At 38.3% G+C, this 26072-nt stretch overlaps 1 protein-coding gene across 1 annotated transcript in view; it reads right to left on the reverse strand.

The window, feature by feature from the left end:
* zmp:0000001236 (mastermind-like protein 2) overlaps positions 1–25726 on the reverse strand; it is a 54429-nt gene extending 28703 nt beyond the window's left edge. Inside the window, exon 1 of the mRNA XM_057351010.1 lies at positions 24346–25726. Within this exon, the coding sequence (XP_057206993.1) occupies positions 24346–24747 (402 nt within the window). The 5' untranslated portion in view covers positions 24748–25726. The remainder of the gene's footprint in view (positions 1–24345) is intronic.
* Between the last annotated feature and the right edge of the window lie 346 nt (positions 25727–26072).

Consider the following 26072-nt stretch of genomic DNA (forward strand, 5'->3'; position numbering starts at 1 on the left):
AAACCGTATAAACTATTGTAATATTAATGCTTGCTATGGCAAACGTCACTAATACTTGAACTGCGTGCAGAAGAGCAAAAACTGGAGACAGAGCGTGTAGGAGGGGGAAATGGGAATCATATTTTAAGATGCTCACTGATAGGAGGAATGACAGATTATTATTCTAAACCTCGAATTCTTCGTTCAATCGTGCCATGCCAGCAGAGGTCAGTCTGTTCATCTGCGAAAACAGCTGCGTTCAGTCTTTCAATACTGAGAGCTTGATGATAAACCAAATCTATTGCAAGCCAGGCTGAAAGTTGAACAGAACCGTAAAGAACTGGCACAGGCGAGGTGTAGTTCTCCCAAAACGCTGTGAAATACAATCTCCCAAAAAACTAACTGGATGCTTAAGCAGGGTATATACAGAAATCATGGAGCTAAATTTGATATATTTTAAGACCTTTTTTAAGATTCTTTCCAAACATTTTAAGAGCTCATGGTCACGTTTCACCACACACCAAGTTTTAATCAGTTACATTGGCGAAACTTTACTATATACTTAGTTTGTGATTAAATTAATGTAACATCTAGGGCTGAAACGATTCCTCGAGTAACTCGAGTAATTTGAATACAAAAAATCATAGAGGCAATTTTTGTTGCCTCGAAGCCTCGTTTAATCCATTTACCTACAGTACACACGGAACACTGCGTTTCCCCACGGACCGTTATTACTGACGCACAGCCCGCTAAACTCTATACATGTTACAGGGCTCTCAAGTCTCACGCATTCACCGTGAGACACACGCATTTTAGTCTGTTCACACGCTCACACGTATGTCTCATGCTGATAAATAACTGATAGCTTATTGAAATGGTGAACTGCTATTTTACTTAGTTTTAGTCTATTTTGCGAGTGAAACCTTTTTTCCGGCTGTATTGAGTACATAAAACTAGATGCGGACGAGTGGATGTCGAATCTTGTTATTTACACACGACATCTGGCTGTTCTGCGTGTCTGAGTGAATGAACTGCACTTTATGAGGACATGAACACATGAACTTCATCTCCAGAGTTGCTATGAGAGTTTATTTCAGAACATTTTACTGAGTGATGCTAACACACTAAAAAATAAGCGTCTTCCGACGACCTGCCAAAATAAAAGTCCGGTTAACTCTGTATTTTTATGTGGACAAATATATTACTATTTAATAGTAAAAAAAGAAACTAAAACTAATTTAGATAAACTAAATGCATCATGCATAAGCTGAAGTTAGTTGTTTACCTTTGAAATGATTCTTTCTATTTTTATTAATGTTTCTTATTTATACACTTGTATTAGGCCTATATTGCATTTTGAATGTAATATGGCAATGGAATGTACTAAATGGGTTTCGTTTTCACAGATATTAATGTGTGCAATTTCAGCAATAAATATGTTAATTTTTCTAAAAAGAAAACAAATTAGTTGTTCATTTTAAGAGACCTGTCTTATTTTCTCTTGTATATTTAGAGTTGCTCTTTAATAAAGAAAAAGTACTTCCAAATACCCGATTAATCGATGGAAAAATCAGTAGAATACTCGATTACTAAAATAATCGATAGCTGCAGCCCTAGTAACATCATTTCAGAAGGGTGGGAACGAAGCACAAGAGAATTCACTGAGTGACTAACCCAATGCAAGGTTTTTTAGAAAGGAAAACGAGGCTAAGCTAATCGCCTTCCGACACACAGAGCCGTACAAGTCATGGTTATTCCCAGAGGCGGCACTCAGCAATGGTTCCAACTCTTTATCCTCCAACCATTTGCACAAAAACTTGCATTTCTCCATTAGTCAACGATCTTGTTTAACAACCGGGTGTGGACCTCCCACTATTCGCCTACGCAATGATTAAAGTCAGGCAAGCTTTAGCATATGACCTCTTTGGACAATTATTAAAATATGTTACACAATTTAATACCTTGGAAAATGGCGTTTAAGACTTTTGAATGCTTTTTAAGGGCCTTTATTTTCTCTACGTTTATTTATCACCTTTTAAGACCCCGCAGACACCCTGTCAAGTCACTGTTAATTTTGTTGCATTTGACACAATGTTACATCACTTTTTATGGATATATAGAACTTACCCCCTTTGTATATGTAATGTTTTAAATTGAAAAAGGTTTTTGTTTGATGAAAGGCATGTTTTCTTGATAAAAAAAACTCCTACTGAGCCAAAAAGGCTGCCAAATCCCACTTCCTCTTACACCCATAAATGGTCATTTCCAGTTATGCACCTTCTCACAAAATGTCAACCCCACACCACCACCCCCTCCATTCCTTGCCACAGGAAACGGCCCATAAGCAGGGAACAAGTTGCCTTCCTGTTTTCAAAGATGACTCCTATGGCATGCCGAGTTGTTTCCTGCGCGCTCTCTTTCTCAACATCTGGCTCTTCCTCAACAGTGCAGCTGCCTCATATGGCTCAGATAAGCCATGCCATTGACCACTAAATGATTTCAGGCATATAGCTTGACCCGGCAGGATCTGCGTGGGGAAAACCCCGATGGAGGCTGATCTGTGACCAGTTTCCCGCACGTGTATTAATCCATCAGAAAAGCTGGCGCAGAGCTGTTCTCCAACTAGCCACAAATGTAGCCTCAACAAACATCATTGAGTGCATTTACATGCAGTCTTACATGTATGCTTAATAAGCTGATAACAAGTAAGGTCGTGCAAATGCGTAAAACGATTTTCTTTTATCGGGGAAAGCTCAGCAGAGTATATCAAGTTTTGATATACATTTTTGCTAGTCATCTAATACTTGTTGAATGATGTTATCCCATCATCCACATGGATGTATGTATCATATGAACTTTGGATTTGTTATATTTCGGCTCAATGTTGTGGTTGTCTTTACTTCCTTTCAGTGCTTGGAGTTCCTGTGTAGCATCCCTGCTTTAACACTTCATTCACATCAGTATGCAGTTAATCTCCCGTGGGAACGCAGGACAGAGGGGTTAATTCTGGGCTCAGACACCATTGTTTCTGTCTCCAGATCAGACAAGATCTCTTGTTCACCAAAAGAAATCTTTGTACAATTTTTTGTGTGTGTGTGTGTAAATCCTGAGAAATGAGAAACAGCACTGTCTATTTCTGGAACACAAACACTCTTTTTTAAAGTAACCTCTGTGCGGATCTCTTCCATTACATCCTCTCCGGAGCTTTCCTCGCATTCACACAGTTAAAAATGCTTACTCTCATAATACTGAAGTTTACAGTGGACTCAGCTCACCATATTGGCTGGCTTCACTCCCGACCATTTTAAGCAACATTCACTTCAAACAATCTGCTGACTTCAGGACAATTCCTTCAATGCAGTGAGTATAATCGCAGTGTCCATTTTACATAATCTGTTATAAAGTCATAAAAAGTCAATTATGGGATACATTTTTTTCAACTATTCCTTTAACACAAATTCCTTTAACACAATTATTGTTGGGTTAAAGTCATGTTGCCTTTTTGATAGGCATATAGGAATTTATTGATTCAGTAAATGTACAAAAACGTTTTCGTATTAAATTAAAAAGGAAACAACCTCAAGCAAGCCATACAGCATGTGTTCTTAAAAGAGTAGTTCACCTTCAAAATGAAAATTCTGTCATTATTTACATGCCCTCTTGTAATTTCAAGCCTGTATGACTTTCTTCTGCAGAACATAAAAGAAGATATTTTGAAAAATGTTGGTAACAGAACAGCACAGCCCCCCATTCGCTTCTATTGTAACCAATGCAAGTGAATGGAGGGCTGTTAACAACATTCTTCAAAGTATCTTCTTTTGTGCTCCGCGGAAGAAAGTCATACAGCTTTGAATTGACAAGAGGGTGAGTAAATGATGACAGAATTTTCATTTTCAAAGTGAACTAATTCTTTGAGTGCATTTTGTTTGCATCTTTATGTTACCCACATACCCCAAAATTTGCATATAAATGTAAAAAAGAAAAAAAGCTGTCAATGAACGTTATGGTGAGTCATTTTGTTGAGAAGATTAACCATACATCTGCGTAAAACACAACAGACTCAGCAGAACTGAGCAGCCCTAACAAAGCAGCCCAATTTGTGATGATTTCACAATGATCAGAGCAAGGGAAAGCAGTAGGAACTGAACTCTGTTCAACTCCCACACACTTCTGACATTCCGAATAAGGCCCGTAGACCAATATTGGCAACCCCATACGCAAACCAAGGCTGAGGCGCAGCTAAGAACATGGGAAAATAAAGGCACGCATGCAAAAGAACTCCTAACCCCACCGTCTATCAACAAGCAGCCATTTACTAAGCTCCACGCGGAGTGATAGTGTGTTTCGAGCGATTCAGCGGTTGTGACCTGCCATTGTTGTGGCTAGCAAATTGTTAGGTTTCTTTTGCTGTCAAGCAGCCAAAACTTCTCTTTTGACAGCGAGTGTGAGAATTAAGCGGGCACGGATCGGGTGACAAAAAAATGTAGGGTTTTATGAGTACCGAACTCCACTAAAAATCACTTGTGTAAGAAATGTAAAACACAGGTGACATTGACTAATAGGAAGGTATTAGGGTGCACAGCGAGGGGTTATCGCCGCAGATTCTGCAGCTGTGGCTTTGCTATGCCAGGGAAACTTCCGACGGTGGCATGAAAAGTTCAAGGTTGCAGCAATGCTCCATATCGGAGCGTGTTTGTACATGCGAGGCCGGTTGCGTGTGAAGCAGCTTTTAAAGGCGGTTTTACACTGTACAGCTGCTGCAGAGAGAGAGAGAGAGAGAGAGAGAGAGAGAGAGAGAGAGAGAGAGAGAGAGAGAGAGAGAGAGAGAGAGAGAGAGAGAGAGAGAGAGAGAGAGAGAGAGAGAGGAGAGAGAGAGAGAGAGAGAGAGAGAGAGAGAGAGAGAGAGAGAGAGAGAGAGAGAGAACGCACAATAAAGAAAGTAACAGGGAGTGGGGACGGAGTCATGTACTCCTATTGAAATCACTTTTCACTGTACTTTGGTTGAAGATTGTCATATGAAATTATCCTTAGACACTACAAACCAACCATAACACAAAAACTAGTGCGGATCAGATGCTTGAAGGGACAGTTCATGCAAAAATGAAAATTCTGTCATAGTTACTCACCCTCAAGTTGTTCCAAACCTGTATACATTTCTTTGTTCTGATGATCACGGGAAAGATATTTGGAAGAATGTGAGCAATTTTCAGTTCTGGAACATCATTGACTATAGTAGAAAAATGTTTGTATAGTTTTTGTTCTGTTGAACACAAAATGAGATATTTTGAAGAATTTAGGAAAACAAACAGTTCTGGGGAACCTTTGACTACCTTTTTTTTACTAGTCAATGGTGCCTCAGAAATTTCCATTGCTAACATTTTTCTAAAAACAATTCTAAATCTTTCTTTGTGTTTAACATAAAAATAAATGTATACATGTTTGGAACAACTTGAGGTTGAGTAATCCATAACAGAATTTTCATTTCTGGGTGAACTATCCCTTTAAAATAACAACTCGGCATTCAAACTGTTAGTCAATATCTGGCACACACTGGATGTTGTTGCAGCGTGTAAACCGAGAAAAACACTTCCAAATGCAATCCAACTCTTCGGGAATGCGTTCAAATGTTCACATGTACTCATTCCACTACATAACAAGTCATCTGGATTTATCATCATCGTTACAAACAGGTTAAGTTACTTTGTTTTCGGTCTGCTCTGAAACACCACATGTGAAGGTAGTGAAGTGAATACATGGGTATACAGTCTGTGTGAATCAGGAAAAGTTCTGTAAAACTAAAGAAAAAAAACAAGTGTGGTAATTCAAACATGCACATTCAGAAGTGAGAGCTCATATGACACATTTATCATCGAGTTAGTGGCCCCAGGGTAGTATGCATGTTAACTGTAACAACAAAGACTCCAACAACCTTTCATACTTCTGTCTATTTCTTCTCTATTGCTTCACAAGACATGAGGACAACGTCTCAAATTGTGCTGAGGTTTTCTAAGGTCCCAAAGTCTGCAGAAATAAGAAATTTCTGATGATAATTTCTGTGAAATTTCTCATCAGATTCATGAATTACAAGGAATTTGAACAGAAAATAGATTTGGCATGAAGTTCATGCTTAAATGAAACACTGGCAACGCGACTTTGCCTCTTGAGCCATGAAAGAGAAGTTCTGAGCAATAAAGTTTTCCTCTGAGAAAGTCAGGACCAGCACATGGATCTGATAAGAATTACACTTAGCAAGCATTGGTTGATGGCTTTGAGAAACTGTAGACTTTTTTATTATATTTAATTTAAAAATCTGTATTTTTTGTTACATGTTAAGTTATATGGTACCTGACATCTTTCAAAGACTGCGGAAACTGTTTAATGAATATTTGACTCAATATTTGTACATAATTTTTTCTGGTTTTAAAGTATCTTGTTTATGTCCATAAGAAAACAGATTTGCTGGAATTAAATCCAACCTGAAATGACTTTTCTTTAAGATGCATACATAGCTCAAAATAAATGCAGACTTGACCTTTACAGATAAATATTGATTCAATAGGTAAACTAAATTAATCCGTTTTTGGAATTTTATTATTACTAATAAAATTATGATTATTTTAAAAGTAATTAGTAACAAAAATAAAACTAATATCTTATTGGATTACCAGATATATTGATATATTGTTATATTGATATATACCAGATATAACAGCTTGAGACAGAAACCAATGGGAAAATGAATTAATAATTAAAATCAATATCTGAGCAGTTTTGTTGTGTCAAGCAGAGATATGAATGCTCAAGGCAACATTATTTTACATGAGGAGATACTGTACATAGTGATTTATAATCTTAATTATTATTGCAACTTTAAAATAGAATATTTACCAATCCAACTAACCAATACTACTTCAATTGCTTAAAATTAAATATTAATAAAGACTGAATGACTTTTGTCTGATCTGAGTGTTTAAACTCCACACAAATGCAATAAAACAACGAAAACTAACGATGATCTAGAGAAACATCATTAGATGCTAGAGTACATATTTGTGGTTATTATTTATACAGTGTGTGTGAATAACTGTTATTGCTTTTTATTGTCCTGAGTCGAACACAATGTGAATTCGTACAAGATACAACATACTGCATCCAATGTGATCAACGGTGAGGTGTGTAATTTGCATTATATGCAAATGTATTCACTCAACTTAAAGGAACAATACGGCATTTTTAAGAGGATCTATTGACAGAAATGCAATATAATATACAAAACTATTTCTTCAGAGGTGTATAAAGACCTTACGTAATGAACCATTAAGTTTGTAATACCTTAGGATAAGCTGTTTATATCTACATACAGAGCAGCCCTTCATACATTGAATTCGCCGCCATGTTTTGTACAGCAGCCCTAAACGGACAAACAACTCTACAACGCACGTTTCCTCTTCCTTTCCGCTGCGGTATCGTGGTGAAATGGAAGTCATCCCGTGATCCGTATGGATCGTGCTCTCTGGTGCGGAACGCATGTGACCCGCGGATTAACTGAAAGTTAATTCATCATTGAGTAAAAGAGTAAAACGCACTCTCGCTCGCTCTCCAGTTTCAGCTCCAACGCGCTCTCGATCTCTCTCTCTCCAGTATCTGGACGAGTACAATATTAAAGCGGTTCCAGATAAACAATGGCGCTCAAAACTTCTCCGTCACACAGCTAACATTACAACAACAACATATCTTGGTATGTTAGTATGTTACTCACATACTGATCCGAATCAAAGCATCCTCCTCGGGGGTGATTTTTACACGATCTTTCTCTCCAACGTCTCTGCTGGAAAGTATCTCCATAGATATCTGTGAGTATCTCTGCTAAAAGCCTCAGTACCGCGGGTCTTAACGCGCCTCTGCTGTAAAGTCTTTATAATATTAACACAGGTCCTAGCTCCTGCCTGACTTTTATCCTTCTTTTTAAACTTAAAATCCACAAACCTTTTATTTTATGTAATACATAAGTCAGGGCTCTTTCTACAGTCTTTCTAATGCCCGCAAAATCTCTTCCCTGCATCAACATGAGAACGACATCTTTTTGTACTGTGGTGGCCACCGTCATGTTTGGACTAAGCGATTCGTGGCAAATCTATAATACAACGCTAGTGGCCGCTGTTAATCAAGAACTACGCCTTTAAAACACTAAAAGTAAATATATACACTTAACATAAAATGTTAAGTTGCCATGACTTAAAGTCGTCCGTAAAGTTAAAGAGGATATCTATGTGACCAAAAGAGCTCAATACAAATTGTTTTAAACCAATACCATCGATTCTATTGAGTCGAACTAATAACCAAAGCAGGTGAGTTGTATTGAAGCACTTCTAGTTCAAATAGGAAGTATTTAAACATCAACAAAAAGTACACGTTTCATTTTTAAGCAGAAGACATTTCACTTCCAGTCAATGTATAATCATCCGATACAAAAACACTCCAATCACATGATGAAAATGAATGAAGGTGAGCGACTGAAAGACAATACACATAAAAGTGGTAGAGGAACGTTCAGATGCATTATGGAAATATTTGATCTTGCTCCTGTATGTTGGTATATGGCACAAGCTTCTCTTTGTTGCCGGATGTGGGAAAAACATCCAGTAGATGCTAAAATAAGAACAGGAAGGAAGCAGGGGGTGGGGTGGCAGCGACAAGCGGGAGTGAGAGAGGAATGTTCCCTTTTCACTCGTTTCGACACACACACACACACACAGGGGTCTGTACAAAAGCTATGAGAGGAATGCAACATCACAGGCATTTACACTAAAACTTCTGTAACCTTGATGTATGCATGATGCATTTAGTTTAGTTTAGTCTAGTTTAGTTTACAACAGTAAAATCCAACAGTAACTAAAATGTATCTATATAAAAATTTGATGATGTAATTATTAATGTAATGTTTGTATTGACACAGCTACATTAGATGAAAGAGAGACCAAAGATTACTGTATGAGCAGCAGATACATTCATTCATTCATTTAGCTGCTATTCAGCTTCACCTCAAGTTTTCCAGGTTCTTGGGACAAACCTTCTCATTCATTTAAGAGACCTGACAGATGCTAGTTTTTCATTTTGATGAGTCAACAAGTCAAACTGACACAGCCCTGGCTGCAGCCGAAAGGGCCTGGCAGGAACACAGTCATTTATCACAGTGATCTGAGAACAGCATGATCAGGCAAAACAAAACGTACCTGGACAGGATATAAATACAGAATGCGATCGGCTGAGGTGGAACCATGGTACAGTAATGATACCAGATGTTGATACTACGGTACTGAATGACTTTATTCATATACACTGTAATTCCAAATATGGAATTATCAAATATGGTATATACCAGTAGTGAACCGTGACGTTTGAGCCTTGGCTTGCTTTCTCAGCAAAGAAAACCTGTGCTACACTAGCAGACAGTAACAAGAGATTCACCAGCGGACAAACTATGATTATAATCAATCTTAAACTAAACGTATGGAATATTCTGTTTTGAATGACGTTTTCCACATTTCTTCTTCTTTTGCAGTTTTTTGGCGCTTGGCGAACCAACTTCGTGTGCTTCTTCCGCTTTACGAGACTGTTGGTGAACAACCCCCCAGATGGCGGAAAGTTAGCAAAAAACAAAGCGCGCCCATTTAGAAAAATGACATGATTGGTCAGTTTTACTGTCACTCAAAATGAATCTCTCCCATTGATTTACTGTACTGTTGGTATGCAACTAGAAGGCGCCCCAAGCCCGTGTAAGCACACATTCGACTTCTTGCAGGCTGCACAGACAGTGTATGACATCGCAGAACTGCGACTGCTCCGTGATCTTGAATTACTCTCGTGAGACTTGGAAATCTCACGTGGATAGATTCCGCATCGGTCCAGGAAGTCAAATATACATATCTAATAGGGAAAATCGGCGGACTTTTATGGAAAATAGTATTTTAAAGTTTAGGTCATCACAGTGGGCCTAGAGGGCCCTGAGGGTTCGCTACTAGGGATGTAACGATTCACTCAGCTCACGATGCGATGCGATTCACGATTCTGATCTCACGATGCGATTTATTCACGATTTACTCACGATTTATTTTTACAAACTTCCCTTGCATTATTTCTTAAATGCTTCACGTTTCTTTGTATAGTAAAATTATGTTTTATTTCATATAACAAAAACTAAACTGCAATTTTAAAACAAATTAATAATAGAAAAGGTCTCTTTAATATAAACAAACTAATACTGTCTGTCAGACATGTTCACAAGTCTCGGAGGTCCAAGTCAAGTCACAAGTCATTGAGGTCGAGTCTATGTCAAGTCTCAAGTCTTTAAAGTGGAGTCCAAGTCAAGTCTTAAGTCTCTGAGGTGGAGTCCAAGTCACATCTCAAGTCTCTGTTCTATTTTTAGCAATAGTTTTCTCAGTTATTGTAATTCACAGTGTATGAAGCGAAATCAGTTTTGAAATATTAATTAACTCTACAGAATGTCTTGGGTATTCAAACCAGTGCTTCGAACCAGTGCTGATGCTGGTGTGATATCCTGTGTTTTCTTCTTTTGACTAAGTCTTTGCGCCACATTTACCGGTGCAAGATCAAAATACATTTTATGCGCAAGAATGATGTACTAATATGAACCATTTTGCTGTAATCTAGGCTAAATTAAGTAATTAATGAATTGCATGATGTGTAATTAAATGTTCCAAACAAAGATTTAACTGTCATTTACTTCACCTTAGAATGAAATTAAACCAGGTCATTACCTTTATTTTTCAGAAAAGTTCAGTAACTACTGGATATGCATTGTTGCAACACAGAGAATATTAGACCATGAACACGTACTAGTTCATTCAATCTCATTTGACAGAAATGACTCGTTCAGTAGGGTGTATTCATTAAGTACATTCAACCAATGAAACACTCTGACAGGGCTCACACTGAAGCGCTATTGGCTTATGGCATCATGCCTTTTTGAAGAACAGAGCTGCACTCTTTGCTTGAGACTGAATGAGAAATATCTTTCAAAAAAGACATATTACAGAAACTGTCTTACATTTCATCAATCATTTTTCAATCAATTCATACTTGCTTTGATATTTAGCATGTCATTCAATCTTTTAATATACAATACGACTTACTTCATCACTTCTTTTGGCTTAACTGTTACTTTATGTTGTATTTCACGTTATGCAGCAGCTGGCATTAGCGGATAAGTTAACATTGGCATATAAAATGTTCGTGCTTGCCTTTGTAATGGGTTTCAGGGTGACTCGCCTGCAGTCGCGCTTCAAGTTTGTGGTGCTTTACCGGCGATTGTGAAGGAAAATAAGACGCACTGTTAACTGCGTGGAGACGCAGAATACACGTGTCAGTGCTTCCTCTTCACCCAGAGACTCTCTACCGTTTATATGAGATAAGCAGCACATGCGCGCAAGCTGATGTCCGCCAAGAATATTTTCGTCTTGTTTTTATAAGTTAACGAAAATGTCCGTATTTTTTTATACTGTTTTCGGTATCACGCATTAATTTTAATTTTGTTATCGTCTCGTTTTCGTCAGTAAAAACATGTCGTTAACGAATATTTTCGTTATAGTTTTCGTCAACGAAATTAATACTGATGTAAACTATTTCAAGTTAATCATCCATTATAATATCTGCTGCACTTAAATGGTCTGGACAGAAGCTACTAAAGTAAGACTTGGCTACATTTTGTCGTTTATATAACTATACGATGAACACGCGTCCTCCAGATGCGTCGCGCGTGTACATAATAATGCTGACTTTGTGTGTTTAGAGATGAATCGTTGTGACATTTGCTGCAGAACATAATGTATTGGGAATTAATAGACAAATGTGTTATATGATGCTGTCATGTGGGGAAGTAAAGGAAGAATGTGAATGAAATGTTCTACCAAAATGACTTGCATTTTTTACGAGTCTCATGAGTCACGAGTCCAAGTCAAGTCTCGAGTCAGCTGTCCACGAGTCCAAGTCAAGTCGCAAGTCTCTGTTTATGCGACTTAAGTCGCGGACTCGAGTTTCCATCTCTGCTGTCTGTGCTTTTCTTGGCTTTTTTTGCATTTAAGAAATGTCAGCATGCCCACGTTTAGGTTTGCAGTGAAAATAGCGGCCCCTGCTGCTCAAAAAATTTATTGCGATTCAGTTCACACTTCAACCGATTTGAATCGTCACACATTATAATCGATTTTCAACCGGCTCACAATGAATCGTTACATCCCTATTCGCTACTGGTATATACAGTACAGTAGTGGCCAATATGAACAAAACCATGGTACATGTGCATAATTGGAGGTTGTGACTTTATAGAGAGCGGGATTTAGGTTCAGTCTGAATAGGTGGAGAAAGCGACTGAATAAAGGAGAAGGCAGGTCAGGTGCTTTTCTCAGTTTACCACATGACTGGGCAGATGGAGGAAGGGGGGGCAGCAGTGGTATAACAGTGTGACTGTGTGTGTGAGAAGGAGTCTGAGGGAACCAGGCGCCAGAGATCAGCCCTGGCAGAAGCTGAGACTGTCACCTCACAACACAAACACACTGCGTTCCTGGACCAAGCCCTTAGCCTACACATACTCTCCTCTTCACTCCCACACTGTATGTCTACATTCATATACCTACAGTATACACATCTTACTCTTTCTTTTACAGAGGCTTTCAACAACATTCCTCTTCTTTTCTTGTCCTGAGTCACATTTTAACCTTGCTTTCTTTGTCTTTGTGAATCTTATTTAATAAAGAAACAAATAAGATTATTGTATTAGTTATTCTATTGTAATACTGTTACTTTAATTACATTAACTTTTTTTTATTATGATACTGAGAATTGGGGAGGGGGTGTTTAACTGTCATGAACTGAAAGTGACAGTTCACCCAAAAATGAAAATTCTGTCATCATTTACTCGCCCTCTCATCATGTACGACTTTTCATCGTACTTTTCATCACTTTTCATTTTTGGGTGAACTATCATTTTAATGTCACAATGCAAAAAGTTAATTATTGACAGTTTTTCCACCACCGCTGTTTTTCTTACACAAGCCAGTCCTGTTTTGCCATTTAATGTAAACAAATTCAGATTTTTAAATATTCAAGATATTCTTGGCTTTGTGACAAGAAGTGGTTAAATGATGTGCTCTCTGATGAATGTGGTTTCAACACCCTGTCATATAGAGGAAATGAGCTGAGCAGCTCCAATGACATTCTGCAGTGATCCAGTTCTTCTGTCTTTTATTAAAATTCATTAAAAAAAAAGATGCAAAAGTTCATTGCGGTTGTATAACAGCACGGATGTGATTTGACCATACGTGCCATTCAGAGCATACTTACTAAAAATATATACCTTGAATGCACTGAATGGCACGTCATCAAATATATAAATGCTGATTTAGCTCATTTTAAATCAAACACCAGGGTTTGGAGGGATACTTTAAACATGTATTTCGGTACAGTTAAGAATATAACTGTACCGCATTTTAAGAATATATCTAAACTACGTCATATGCTGTCAATCTCAGATGCAGAGAAGTTAATTCATACATTCATGACATCAAGACTAGACTACTGTAATGCACTGTTAGGTGGTTGCCCTGCAGGCTTATTACAAAAACTCCAATTGGTCCAAAACGCGGCAGCTCGAGTTCTTACACGTACAAAAAAGTATGAACATATTAGCCCGGTTCTGTCAACCTTGCACTGGTTACCTATAAAGCATCGCGTTAACTTTAAAATCTTGCTTATTACCTATAAAGCCTTACATGGTTTAGCTCCTCAGTACTTGAATGAACTCCTTTTGTATTACAGTCCTTCACGTGCATTACGCTCTCAGGCGTCCTGTCAGTTGGTAATACCTAGAATTTCAAAATCAAGTGCAGGTGGTAGATCCTTTTCCTATCTAGCGCCTAAACTTTGGAATAGTCTTCCCTGCACTGTCCGGGAGGCAGACACACTCTGTCAGTTTAAATCTAGACTAAAGACGCATCTTTTTAATCTTGCATACACTACTCTTCCATAATATAAATCTTCAGAGGGTTTAGGCTGCATTAGTTAGATCAACCGGAACCAAAAACACAACTGATGTACTTGTTGCATCAAAGAGTACAGAACAGTACTCTACTCTCAGCCAGTCTTGTCTCATTGTTCCAAGGTTACCACAGCGAGCAGGATGCAGTTCATGGCCTGACCTGATGGTAGAGCGGAGAATGGGAAGTGGGGACCTGACAAGAGCTGAGATGATAGAGCTGGATAAAGAAGGACGCGGTCTCTTGACATGTCTTCACCACAAAACTTCAAATGCTATTAGATTATTAATGATAATCTTAAACTATAATTTATTTTATTATTAAGTTTATTTATTTTATTTAGCCTTGTTGTGCAAGTTCTCTGGAGCTTGTGCAGAGGCAGCAGCTTTTGCCAGAGGGGAACTGGAATCCCCTGGTTGGGCCTGGGTTCTCCTGAGGTTTTTTTTCTCGATTAGAGTTTTGGGTTCCTCGCCACCGTTTGCATACTGTTTTTGCACTATCTGCCTGACCGGGGGGGCTGCTTTAGAATTTTAAAGTTTTACTTAATTAATATTGCATATAGGAATTTATTATCTGTTATATTTGACCTGTGCTTCTCTCTCCTTTATCCTAAATGTGTGCTCTCACTGAGCGTGTGTGTGTGTGTGTGTGCGTACTTGTGTGTGTACGTACGTGTGTGTGTGTGTGTGTGTGTGTGCGTGCGCATCCGTGTGTGTGTGTGTGTCTCTGTGTCTGTGTGTGTTGGTGCATGTGCGTGTTGTGTGTGTGGAGTGTTTTGTGTGTGGGTGTGTCTGTCTTCTGTGTTTTCAACCTTTTCTTGTTTTTGCAGGTACAACTTTGATTGTTTTGCTTGTAATCAATGTGTCTCATGTGCAGCTGCTTTGTAACAATGAAAATTGTAAAAGCGCTATATAAATAAAGTTGAGTTGAGTTGAGTACAGTTACAAATTACTTAATAAAAAATGTAATCAGTAACGTAATCCAAGTATCACAATATAAAATGAATGTAGTCCGATTACTTTTGGATTACTTTAGGGTAGGGATGGGTCCCGAAACCCGGTATTAAACGGGCCCCGGGGCAAAATTATGAAAGACCGGAGCATCGATAAACTCCGCCCTTATCGGTTCTGCTTTCGGTCCTTAGGAAAACAAATAGTATATGTTATTGCTACATTAACGTTATCTTGCACATTTTATCTCAACAATAGTTTCTAATTTTCAATAACACCAAGAATTTAGTCTTTGGCGAATGCATATTCGTTATTACCAGCAGAGCGCGCGAGGCGGCACGTCACGTGTCTCTCGTGCAGTTTGTGTCTACACAGTGCGCACACACACGAACAGCCGCACAGAAGAAAGACGCTCTTAATTCGCGACGATGGCGGAGAGAACTAAACGTTCAAAAGTGTGGTTACACTTCACCAAAGTTGATGCTGACAGTGACGATGCTCGTAAGCTATTTTATCAGATTGTGTGTAATGATTTCTTTATGATGACTTGATTTGATACATAATGTACATTTATGTATGTCTTGAATTTATTCCCACAATGTTTCAAGAGATCTCAAAAATTCCAAAGCAGTTTCAAATTTGCAACGCTAAGATTCTTTAGTCAGCATGTTAATCTCAGGGGACTGGAAGAAATCTATCAGCGCTACATTTCATATCTCATACGTCTGTGAATATGGGACACAATGTGTACATGCTGTAGGGGTGGGGAAAATATTTCTGCACTATGCACTTTTGGCAAACAACAAACTTTTGCAGTTTAAAATTAGACAGCAGCTACAAAGTGAAATTTCGCAAGGTTATACTTTCAATAATAAACGCTAACTAGATAGAGAGGCAACCAAACCAACAAATAAACAAATCTCACAAAATCCCAAATGATACAAGTCAACTTTCTTTAACAACAAACATTGTTTGTCAAAAGTGTATAAGAAAACTCAGAGGAGAGTTTTGAGGAGTTTTTTTTTAATCTAGAACCAGACGCTTGTCTATCATAACAAAGATGACCTCCAAGATGCCCCTCTCTACCAAGACAGCATCATGGGAAGAATGATAAAACGTGTCATAAAATAAATAAATATAATTCTCTAAAGCAGAAAAAAATCACAAAATACACAAAAACAAGCAGGTTATTTTCAGCATTGTTTGATATCTGTTCACCCCTCACCAATGAGATGAAAAAATTCTGATGTTGAGTTTTCTCAAATTCATGCTACAAAATGTATTAAACTGTATGTAGAGCATACACTTCTGATGTTATGATTTCATAAACACTGAAAAAAGAATTATTACTTTGAATATCGTCGCTGTCCTGCTGAAATCTTGTGTGTCCAAATTTGCTGTTTTTCAAGAAATGGAAAAACACTTTTTAATACTTTTTATTGGTCAGATATTTGCAAACCCCAGTGACAAACATAAAGGATGACTAACAATGATTTATGATGAAAAATAAAAATCATGAAATATGGAGATACAAGGTTTTAGAAGGACAGCAGAGATATAATATTTGATATAGATATGAAACCTGAACACAAACTTGTCTTTCCATTTTCCATGACAAAACCATGTCTGCAGGAATCTGAGGAAAAAACAGACCAATAAAGCAATGAAATTGAGAATGTGTTGCCGTTTTTCTGCAAAATACAGCAGCCCCAACAATCGACTTCTTCCTCGTTGTGGTAGGAAACATTATTAAAAATACAAGCAAAAAATATATTTTTTCTCTTGCCCTGTGCTGAAGTTTTACTGTGACTGACCCTGGAGGCAGAGAGGGGGAGAGCGAGAAGCGGGGAGGGGGTGAGCGCGGAGGAAGGGAGAAAAAGAGAAGGCTGTGAGCGAGGAGCCTGGGAACGTGGAGAAGTTTGGCCAGTATGATAGAAATATCCTGAGTTGAAATGTAAACAGTCCTGATCTCTGATCTACCCAGAGAGCCCCTGATCTGACCCGACATTCCACCCAGGGGTTCGGCAATGACATCAGGAGCCCACTTTCTCGTTTCCTGGCCTGGACGGTGACCCCTCGGGAAAGTGGGGTGTGTTTGATGTTCTCCAAATCAAAACAGCCTTAAAAGACATTTCTAATGTCACCCACAATTTCAGAGCATGTTATCAAACTCTGTGTTTGACAAATCTTAGTACAAAAGCATTTTTAACAGGGGTCAGGTCATAAAACATGAGTTGAAGAACCACTTTAGTGGTATTCAGACATGACCAAATTTTCATAGTTATAGTTATTAACAGTGGACTTTGTAATTGTTTAGACAGTATTGGAATCTTTGTAGTTATAGGTAAAAGACGGAAGTGTCTATTGTGTGGATGTTATGGAAGGTCATGTGCTCTGGAAGCAAGAATCTGATAAAATAATAAATATTATTTAATATTTATTATATTATTGAACTTAATGAATCTTTAAGTCAGGATAATACCTGATGCTGTGACTACAGCAGCTATTCTTTGTAGCTTTTGGGATCTGACTCCAAAAACGGTTATATTTATATGTTTTTACTTTTTATATATCATTTATATATTTTTTCTGTGATTGTGGTACGTAGCTAGAACGTGTTTCTGTTTGGATAAGATGTTTGTCAGTGAACACTTCAAGTTAGTCAAAAAAGTAGGTCATTTCCTTTATACTGTAATTCTACCAGAGATACAAAAAACACTTTTTCTATTCGAAAAGGATTAAAATACCTCTGTGAAATGTGAATGTACCTTCTCACAGGTTTTTCATTGATGCTGAAGGATAGATGGATGTAATCTAATCTTCTAATCGAATCTACAGTAATGCTATTTATGGTGATATTATGTAACGACAGCAAAGTGAAAAGTTCACAGATATGACAGCAGAGAGCAAATATGAGTCATTTATAAAACTGTCCCGTGTGATGTAAAACATTCACGGGCCATTCATTGTGGGTTAGGGGCTTTCTCTTGTCGTTTTTGAGATTTTATCATGCACTAAGTGCCCTTGCATGCACACCTGAGGATGCAGTTTCCCACAAGGGTTGAATTTCAGGTGAGTTCAACAGAGCACAAGACTTGTCGAAAGATATAGCAAACCACCTCCTTCAAGTTCCCTCCTCTCGGTTTTCTCTCTTTTTTTCTCCTCACACTTTACACTGTTCTATTTAGTCAGGCAGGAAAAACCTGACAGACATCAGGGAGCTCTCTGTGCTCGGGAAATAAAGAATGTATAGCCGCAAAATTCACAACCACCGGTTAGCGCAAAGAAAGACTCAACGCTGTCTTTCTCCTCTCTGCATTCTTAACTTCACGTGAATATTACAGTCCAGATTCCTCACAATGAACGTTATGTTCTTCAGCTAATTCACCGTGGTTAAATCTTCCATGCCAGATTCTACAGCAACACAAACGCCTTGTGAACGTCAAATTTCACACAAACATCTGCCTGTCGTATAGATTTTTATACTGTAAAACACGAGAATGTCACTAACATTCTCCCAAACACCTCCTTTTATCTCCTAGAAAAAAGTAATACGGGTTTACAAGAACAAGACTAAGTTATTTTAAGTTACCTTCCGTAACCCTGAGAAACCATTCATTAATAGTCTCAGAAGGCATAATGGAACTAGCTGGGTTTCCATTACAGATTTGCACAAAATGTAAGCAATATTTTCTATATGACGATAAAAATTTAGCATTTCCATTAAACTATGTTACTAAAATGTAATTTATTCTTCTTGCGATAAGTCATTCTTCTTTGGGTTTTGTCGTAGGTTGTGAACCAACTTTAGAAGTGCGTACCACCACCTACAGTGAGGAGAAATCTAGCCCAACAGCGCCATATTAAAAGAATTAATACGTGACCTCTCCATATGGCACAGGACCTGTAAACGCGACAAAAACTGTTTCCATTGCCGTTTTGTGAAATATTCCTTCTGCGAAAAAACACCTGCGAGCGTGAACACTGATTCAGAGGCACGTTTCAATTTTATATATTTTATTTTTAAATCTTACACACATAATTCAATCTTAAATATATTCGTTTAACATTTTAATTCGGTTATAAATGCTCTGTTGGTTGTATTTTGTTTAAACATTTGTGTAGTGTTAAAAAACTGAAACAGTAAGTTCTTTTCGTGTTTACATTATCCGAAGGGATCTATGTGGGAGTTTTTGCAAAATTGACATGTTACCATTGGGCCTATATTTTATTCGCAATTTAAATTCCACAATTTAAAGGGTAAAGGAAATGCAGCTATTGACTGGTGGCCAAAGAACAGATCGGTGGCCAATGTCCTCCTTAAATCACAACTGCACACATTTTACCATCCTTTGAAATGACAAAGACAAACATTGACTGGTCTGTTTCATATCTGCTGGATTCATTGCATACAATTATCTTAACAACCAAATGAACCCGCGGATATCTTTATGTACTGTACCATATGCAAATGATGTCTAACCTGATTATCTCTACCAATACACAAACAGAAATGTTGTACCAAATAGTCCATGACATCTGACAACTTTTGATACTTCTATCTGCAATCATCCTGCAAATTAAGTCATTTAAAATAGCAATGTGAACTTTCAGACCTCAGAAATTATTACTCTCTTTCCAAATGTTGCCTTTCAAATGTCTCAACGCGCACAGCAAAGGTAACCATGCCAGAACTGAAAGGCTTGGATGCAAATCAAGCACATCCTCCGAATTAAGGTCAGCTACCATAAAATTTATTTAGAAGATGATCCGAGTTCAGGTAAAGCCACATAATAGTTTATAATCGTGCAGAAAATAGTGTCATGTGCTTCCCAGGTGCGTGTTTCTCTCAGGATGGCATTTTATTTCTGCTCTGATGGGTTTCATTTTCAAGATTTCCCTTAAAAATGTTTGGTTTAAGGGTATGAAAGTCAAGACTGAATAAGGAAGGTGAGTGTTAAAAGTGGGTGATTTCTGCCCGCTGCTATTGTATGGTGCAGATGGATATAGGGATGCGTATGTTGAATGGCTTCGGCACTCTCCAAAGTCACAGTCATCTCTCAGATTGTGAATAAAACATGAGGGATATGCCGCACAAAGAAACCTCTAGAAGAGAGATGAAGAGGGAACGCTCCTGCTTTAGTTTCTTACACCTGTATACTATTACGTAATGACACAACATTTCCTGCTATTTTCAATTTATAGGTCACATTTTAATGCATACATTGGTTCCCTATGTGAGCTTACTGCAACTCTCAGAAGTCCAGCCTGATGTCACCAGAATTTGAAACTATTTTACGAGGTGGTTCATTCGTATTACCGTAAATAGAGATGCACCTATACTAAATTTCTCCAATGAATCCGATTATTTAGAGTGATCTCTGCGATCCCGATTCTGAAGATTAAATTAATATTTCTTAACTTTCTGAATGTTATTCATTCATTAATTACTATTAATAATGAACATCAAACTGGTGATGTTTCTTGATATTTTCTATATACCGAGCACAAATTCATTGCATTTTTCTGTCCTCTTTTGATTGACAGGATATATCGGCCCTGATCATCGGCTGTTGTTAAACTCTCGGCCGATATCAACCGATACCGATTAGTGGCCAATATATTGGTGCATTTCTTGTTGTACAGTGCAAAATGCACAAAATATATGATTATTAAAAATAAAGCAAAAATGAAGTCCTAGCCCTTAAACTGTCACTGATGTGAAAGCAGATGATACTAAAATGTACCAATGAAATACGAATTAGCCACCAAAATAATTGCGAATTGCTGTGTTTGAAAGTCAGGTTGCATAGATCACTAGGGATGGTATGCCCGATACCAAGCTCATGTACTCGTACTCGTAATAATGACACACCGATACCTCACGTGACATACATATAGCCCTATAATTTCCGCAATGCGGAAAACGCGGACGGAATCGAGTAATCCAGGCATTTCCTAACAAGAAATTAGCGCTGAACAGCTAACAGCTAACGTAACAGTTAACGAAATATTCAGATACTGTTTAAATATGTATTCGGCTTGTTTTGCGTTACCGTGTGTGAAAGAGTGGTGCGGTTGCGTGTACTGAACGCATTGTGCTTGTGGAGCTTTCAGCGCCAGCGTTTCACTGCACGAGGACACGAACACAAACAAACACCATTTGCGGCGATCCGTCAAAATAAAAGTCCAGTTAACTTAAAGAAACGCTCTTTGCAGGGTCCCGTCAAAATAAAAGTCCGGTTGACTTGAACAAGTTATAATACACTCACATTTTACCACACCACCCCCCTTAAATTTTTTATAATTTGACCACAGAATATATTCTTTACTTTAGTAAACTGAAGTAAATGTGCTAGTAAAATTGTGCTACTTATCATAAAAAATAGAACTTGATTAAAAAATAGTACTTCAATTTAAGTAGACCTAAAAACAAAAGAAAAAAAGAAAATGTACCAGTAAGATACTGGTTTATTAACATTATTGTACATTATACAGGCATCGGTTATAGGTATCGGTATCGGCGAGTACCAGAAAAAAATATCGGTACTCGTACTCGGTCTTTAAAAAATGGTATCGGTGCAGCCCTAAAGATCACGTTTACAGAAGTGGACAATGAGTGCTTTTGAGGTAGAACTGGCTCAATGGATTGCCTATGTTTGCCAGGTTAGTGGTATCAAATCTTTAGAAGATACTCAGATTTTTGAGTCACTTATTAACAAATAAAGTAGATAACTAGTAAACTAAACACAAACAGAACTGTTTTCTACACAGATTTCCTCTTGTTGCTAAAAGATATCACCTATTTCTGACATAAAAACAAAACGAACTGTGATTGGTCCCTACATATCTCTAAGAAAGAAGCTTGCCATCTACTTCACAATGCCATAGAAGAGCCTTTTTTGTCTAAATGGTTCCATAAAGAAGCTTTAACATCACAAAAGATTCTTTGAATCGAAAAAAAAAAGTTCTTCAGATTATAAAAATGTAAGGAGACAGTTCTTCAATAATGGTTCTTTGTGGAACCAAAAATGGTTCTTGTATGGCATCGCTGTGAGTAGCACCCTTAAAGCACCTTTATTTTTAAGAGTGTAGGTTGGTGGGCAAATCTTGTGCAGAATAGATTGCAACATGGGCCAGACTTTCTGACAATAGACACAAGTCTTCATTACTATGTGAGAGTATTCATTTCTTTGACTTTCTAACCAGCTGCTCTGGCTTTCCACCAAAACACCTCTTGTAGGGCTCCATTCAGATTCACAGTGTAAAGACAGTTTCTCTGAACTTAGTGACTTTTACAGATCTGGAGTGATTCCATATACATGCAGAGTGAATGTAAGATCAGTCACATTCAGCCTTTGCTCCAAGAGCACTTTAGCCAAAAAATACCAGGAAACACTTTGACATTTCCTTCTGCCACCTATTATTTGTTATTCTTGCTTGTCATGTCTAATTACGTCCAATCTTTTTTGCTACATCGTAAAACGTCCACAACGACCACCATCTTGCCATTTCAAACTACTATTACCTTATTTCTGTGGAACCTTATTTTCATAGAGGTGTTGCAATATAGCAAAAGTTGGACTTTAGAATGACATGTGGGTGAGAAAAAGTCAATATAATTTTCATTTTTTGTTGAACTATGCCGTTAAAATAATAGCTGTCCACGATGATGGATGAAACTCAATTTTGAAGCACCAAAGGAACATTAAAGAATACCATCTAGAAGATTGTTCAACAGAGTTTATTAAAGGCCTATTTCTTATTAACTCCCTAGATAAGCGAATAGAGCAATTACAATACCGCACTTTCACTGCCGTGAGAGGATATTCCACAATCCTCTTCTGTTCTCAAGTCTGTCGCAGCTTTGAAATGAGGAAAAAACAAATTCACCCAGAAGCCCATGACGCTTAATTACGGGCCGGTCCTCCGACGATCATTTTCAAGGCCTGTTTGACTTTGAGTAAACAAAACCAGGACATGTATTGAAAGGCACTAAACATTTATACCCCGACTGCACGCTTCAAACGGTTTTATGGGAAACCCATCATTCAAGAAGGTGCTTTGAGAGCAATTTGTCAAATCTTTTATAATAGAGGCCGACAACACGTGATATGGAACAAAACGCACGGCCATTCACTGCCGTGTTTGTGGGATTTCATCATCATCCAATTCCTGCTTCTTCATGTTTGCCAGATAAATTGGATTTAATACACTGTATAAGAAAAAATCTGTCATCATTGACTCAAACCTGCATGACTTTGTTCTTCCTATAACACAAAAGGAGATCATTTAATAAATAGATTCAATACAATGACAGAACACTATGACTCACTTTAAAGCACACAAGTGTACTCAAACAGCTCGAAGCTGTTCCTTTTCAAGTACCACGTTTGGTTTGATATTTAGGCAATTTAACAGGAAAGTCGTACCAAGAGACACCCCGTGACATCAGTTACGGTGTTAACTCTATATCCAGAAGCACAGGTCTGTTCTGTGTTGTGAATGACAATGAAAATCCTTTCATAAACAATGCAATGTGTCAACACAAGTGTAATAGAGGCTCTACAATTTAAACTCTCGTGTTGCATTGAAGATAAACGGGCTTGTAACACATGAGGCTGAGTAAATGACAACAGATGACACTCCATATTGACTTCTTAACTCAAAGCATGTATTAACAGAATTTCAGAATGACACAGATTCTCTGTCATTTAAAAGACAGTATTTAACAGAGATACTGAATAGATGCATCAAGCTGCAGTGGTGTCAAACTATGAAGTCCCATGAGGAAAATATAAAGACAAAGAACAAAGAAGCAGCACTGACCCGTTGACCTGATTTCCCTTCGTAACAATAGCAAGACTACAAAGCATCTGTTTTTTATTTCTATCCACGTAGATATTCTTCCTCATATTACCACAAACTGTAAAACTAGTGTACGTGCGATGGCACAAGAACATCTTGAAGTTCCTCAGGTTCACACAGGTCTACAGCAGACTAACCACATGTTCGTAGTACTGTATGAGCCAGAAACTTTTGACAACCAAAGTCCAAACTCTGTGTCAAACGTTTTGGCCACATATTGAAGAAACATTTATGAAATATATAGGCCTTAAACATAATATAAAATCATGTGCCCGCTGCAGGGCTCTTTTTAATTAAACAGAGGCCCCTTTCTCTCTCTCTCACACACACACACACACACACACACACACACACACACACACACTCCGAAACACACAGTAATCACATCATATCAGTGTTGATGTCATTCTTTGGGGAATCGTTCTGACGTGTGTGTCACCATGTGCATTACACAAATGAAAAGATTTACCACATTTTACATGGGCGTATTTAACACTTACTGCTATTTGCGAGGAGATTTTGGATTCTGCCTCCGACACACTGTGGACTTTATGTTCACCATTCACTCTGTTGAAATCAGAAGGCTGCTGAGAGCCTGATCTATTGCCTTTTCTAATCTTGTTCCCAGGGCCCTGGTGGACGATGTTTAAGAGGTGGAGCGTGCTCTCGTGCTCACGGTCCGAGGTTTCCGCCTGGCCGCGCTGGTAGCGGCTCTCGCAGGTGGAGTGATGCCGTCGGCACAGCTCGATTCGGGCACGCAGGCGCTCCACTATAGCGCTGTGCAGCTGAGGAACGGCGGATCCTCTTGATGTGGCGATTGGTGTGATTGATCCTCCCATCCCAACACCCAACATGGGCGCAAATCCACTTGGGGTCGCCTGGGTCGGAGCTGCCTCTCCCATGACCTTTTGTTGCCTCTTAAAAGTTTTAAAGATCGACTCTGTGCCTTCTTTGAGGCAATGTTAGAAACAAAGATACCGCTATTGATCTGTTTCAAGAACGTTAAAGAACATCTTTGTAAACGTTACACATACGCATACATTTTACAAGTTGCAAGAACGTTTCCAGTACATTTTTGACAATTGTAGTAAAGGTGAATGGTAATGTTGCAAAACATGTACGTTGTAAGAACGTTTTAGTAAAGTGCCAATGGTTATTCGTAAAAGAACGTTTTGGGAACGTTAAAGAACGTGAGTGTCGAATTAAGAAAACGGGACATTCTGACGTTCTTATAACCGAAATGTAACGTCTGGAAAACGTTTAGAAGATAATGTAATCTACATCAGACGATCTAAATGTTAGATTCGCGAAACTTCGATCGTTTTGTTTCTTTCCAAGCAGATACAGTCTTGAATGTCCAAAAGTATACGATCCGAATCTGTTTTCAGGATGCTCGCGCTGAAATTTTAAGAGTGCCAGGCAATTGTATCGCAACATTGCGTAACTGCACACTATTCACATTGGTTTCTCCAGTTTTCCATGTTGCGTTTAACTCCGTGCAAGGTGTTTCAAAGCTACAGTCTGGTAATACAAGAGTAATGCACGTAGAAACAAATCGTAATCACGCCAGTGCACTCGGTTTTGTCATACGCTAAACAAGACACGCAAGTCGCGAATACTATCATAACGTTTCCTATCAGCTGCGCGGCAATACACGCAATTATAATCCATGTACTTCGACATGTAAATTTCGCAAACTTCCAGAGAGTTGAAACAGTACACAGGCACTTTCCATCCCCGTCATTTCCACCGCTGTCCTGGCGTTGATTTCCAGATAAACTAAACGAGCAGGAGTTGCAGTTCTGGACTGCCGTTGTATCCGTGCAGTGGATTGTCAGCAGTCCGAGCGCGTACGGGGGTAAATCCGGAGAGGCTGGGTTACCGCAGCCCGACTACAGACTCTCAATTGTGTGGCAGTTCACGATTGGTAATGAGCTGTCGTTTTGCGGACTCTAGTGGTAACAACCTTGAACTGCGTAAAAGCGACCCCTGCCGTATGGGGACCGTCAGATGAATACCCTGTTAAATGGCCTTTTTAGCAAACAAGTAGATAAAACAATAATGAAATTAATTCATAAACAGCAAACAAAGGCATATTCTCAATATTAACTATGCGACTTTTGCTTCAATAAACTCCTAATTACTGTTTATAAGGTAGTTTTTAGGTTTAGGTATTGGGGAGTGGGAGGAATGTAGAATAAGGTAGTGCAGAATATGGCATTCGCTT

The sequence above is a fragment of the Triplophysa rosa genome, linkage group LG14 (assembly GCF_024868665.1).
Source record: "Triplophysa rosa linkage group LG14, Trosa_1v2, whole genome shotgun sequence".
Lineage (NCBI taxonomy): Eukaryota > Metazoa > Chordata > Actinopteri > Cypriniformes > Nemacheilidae > Triplophysa > Triplophysa rosa.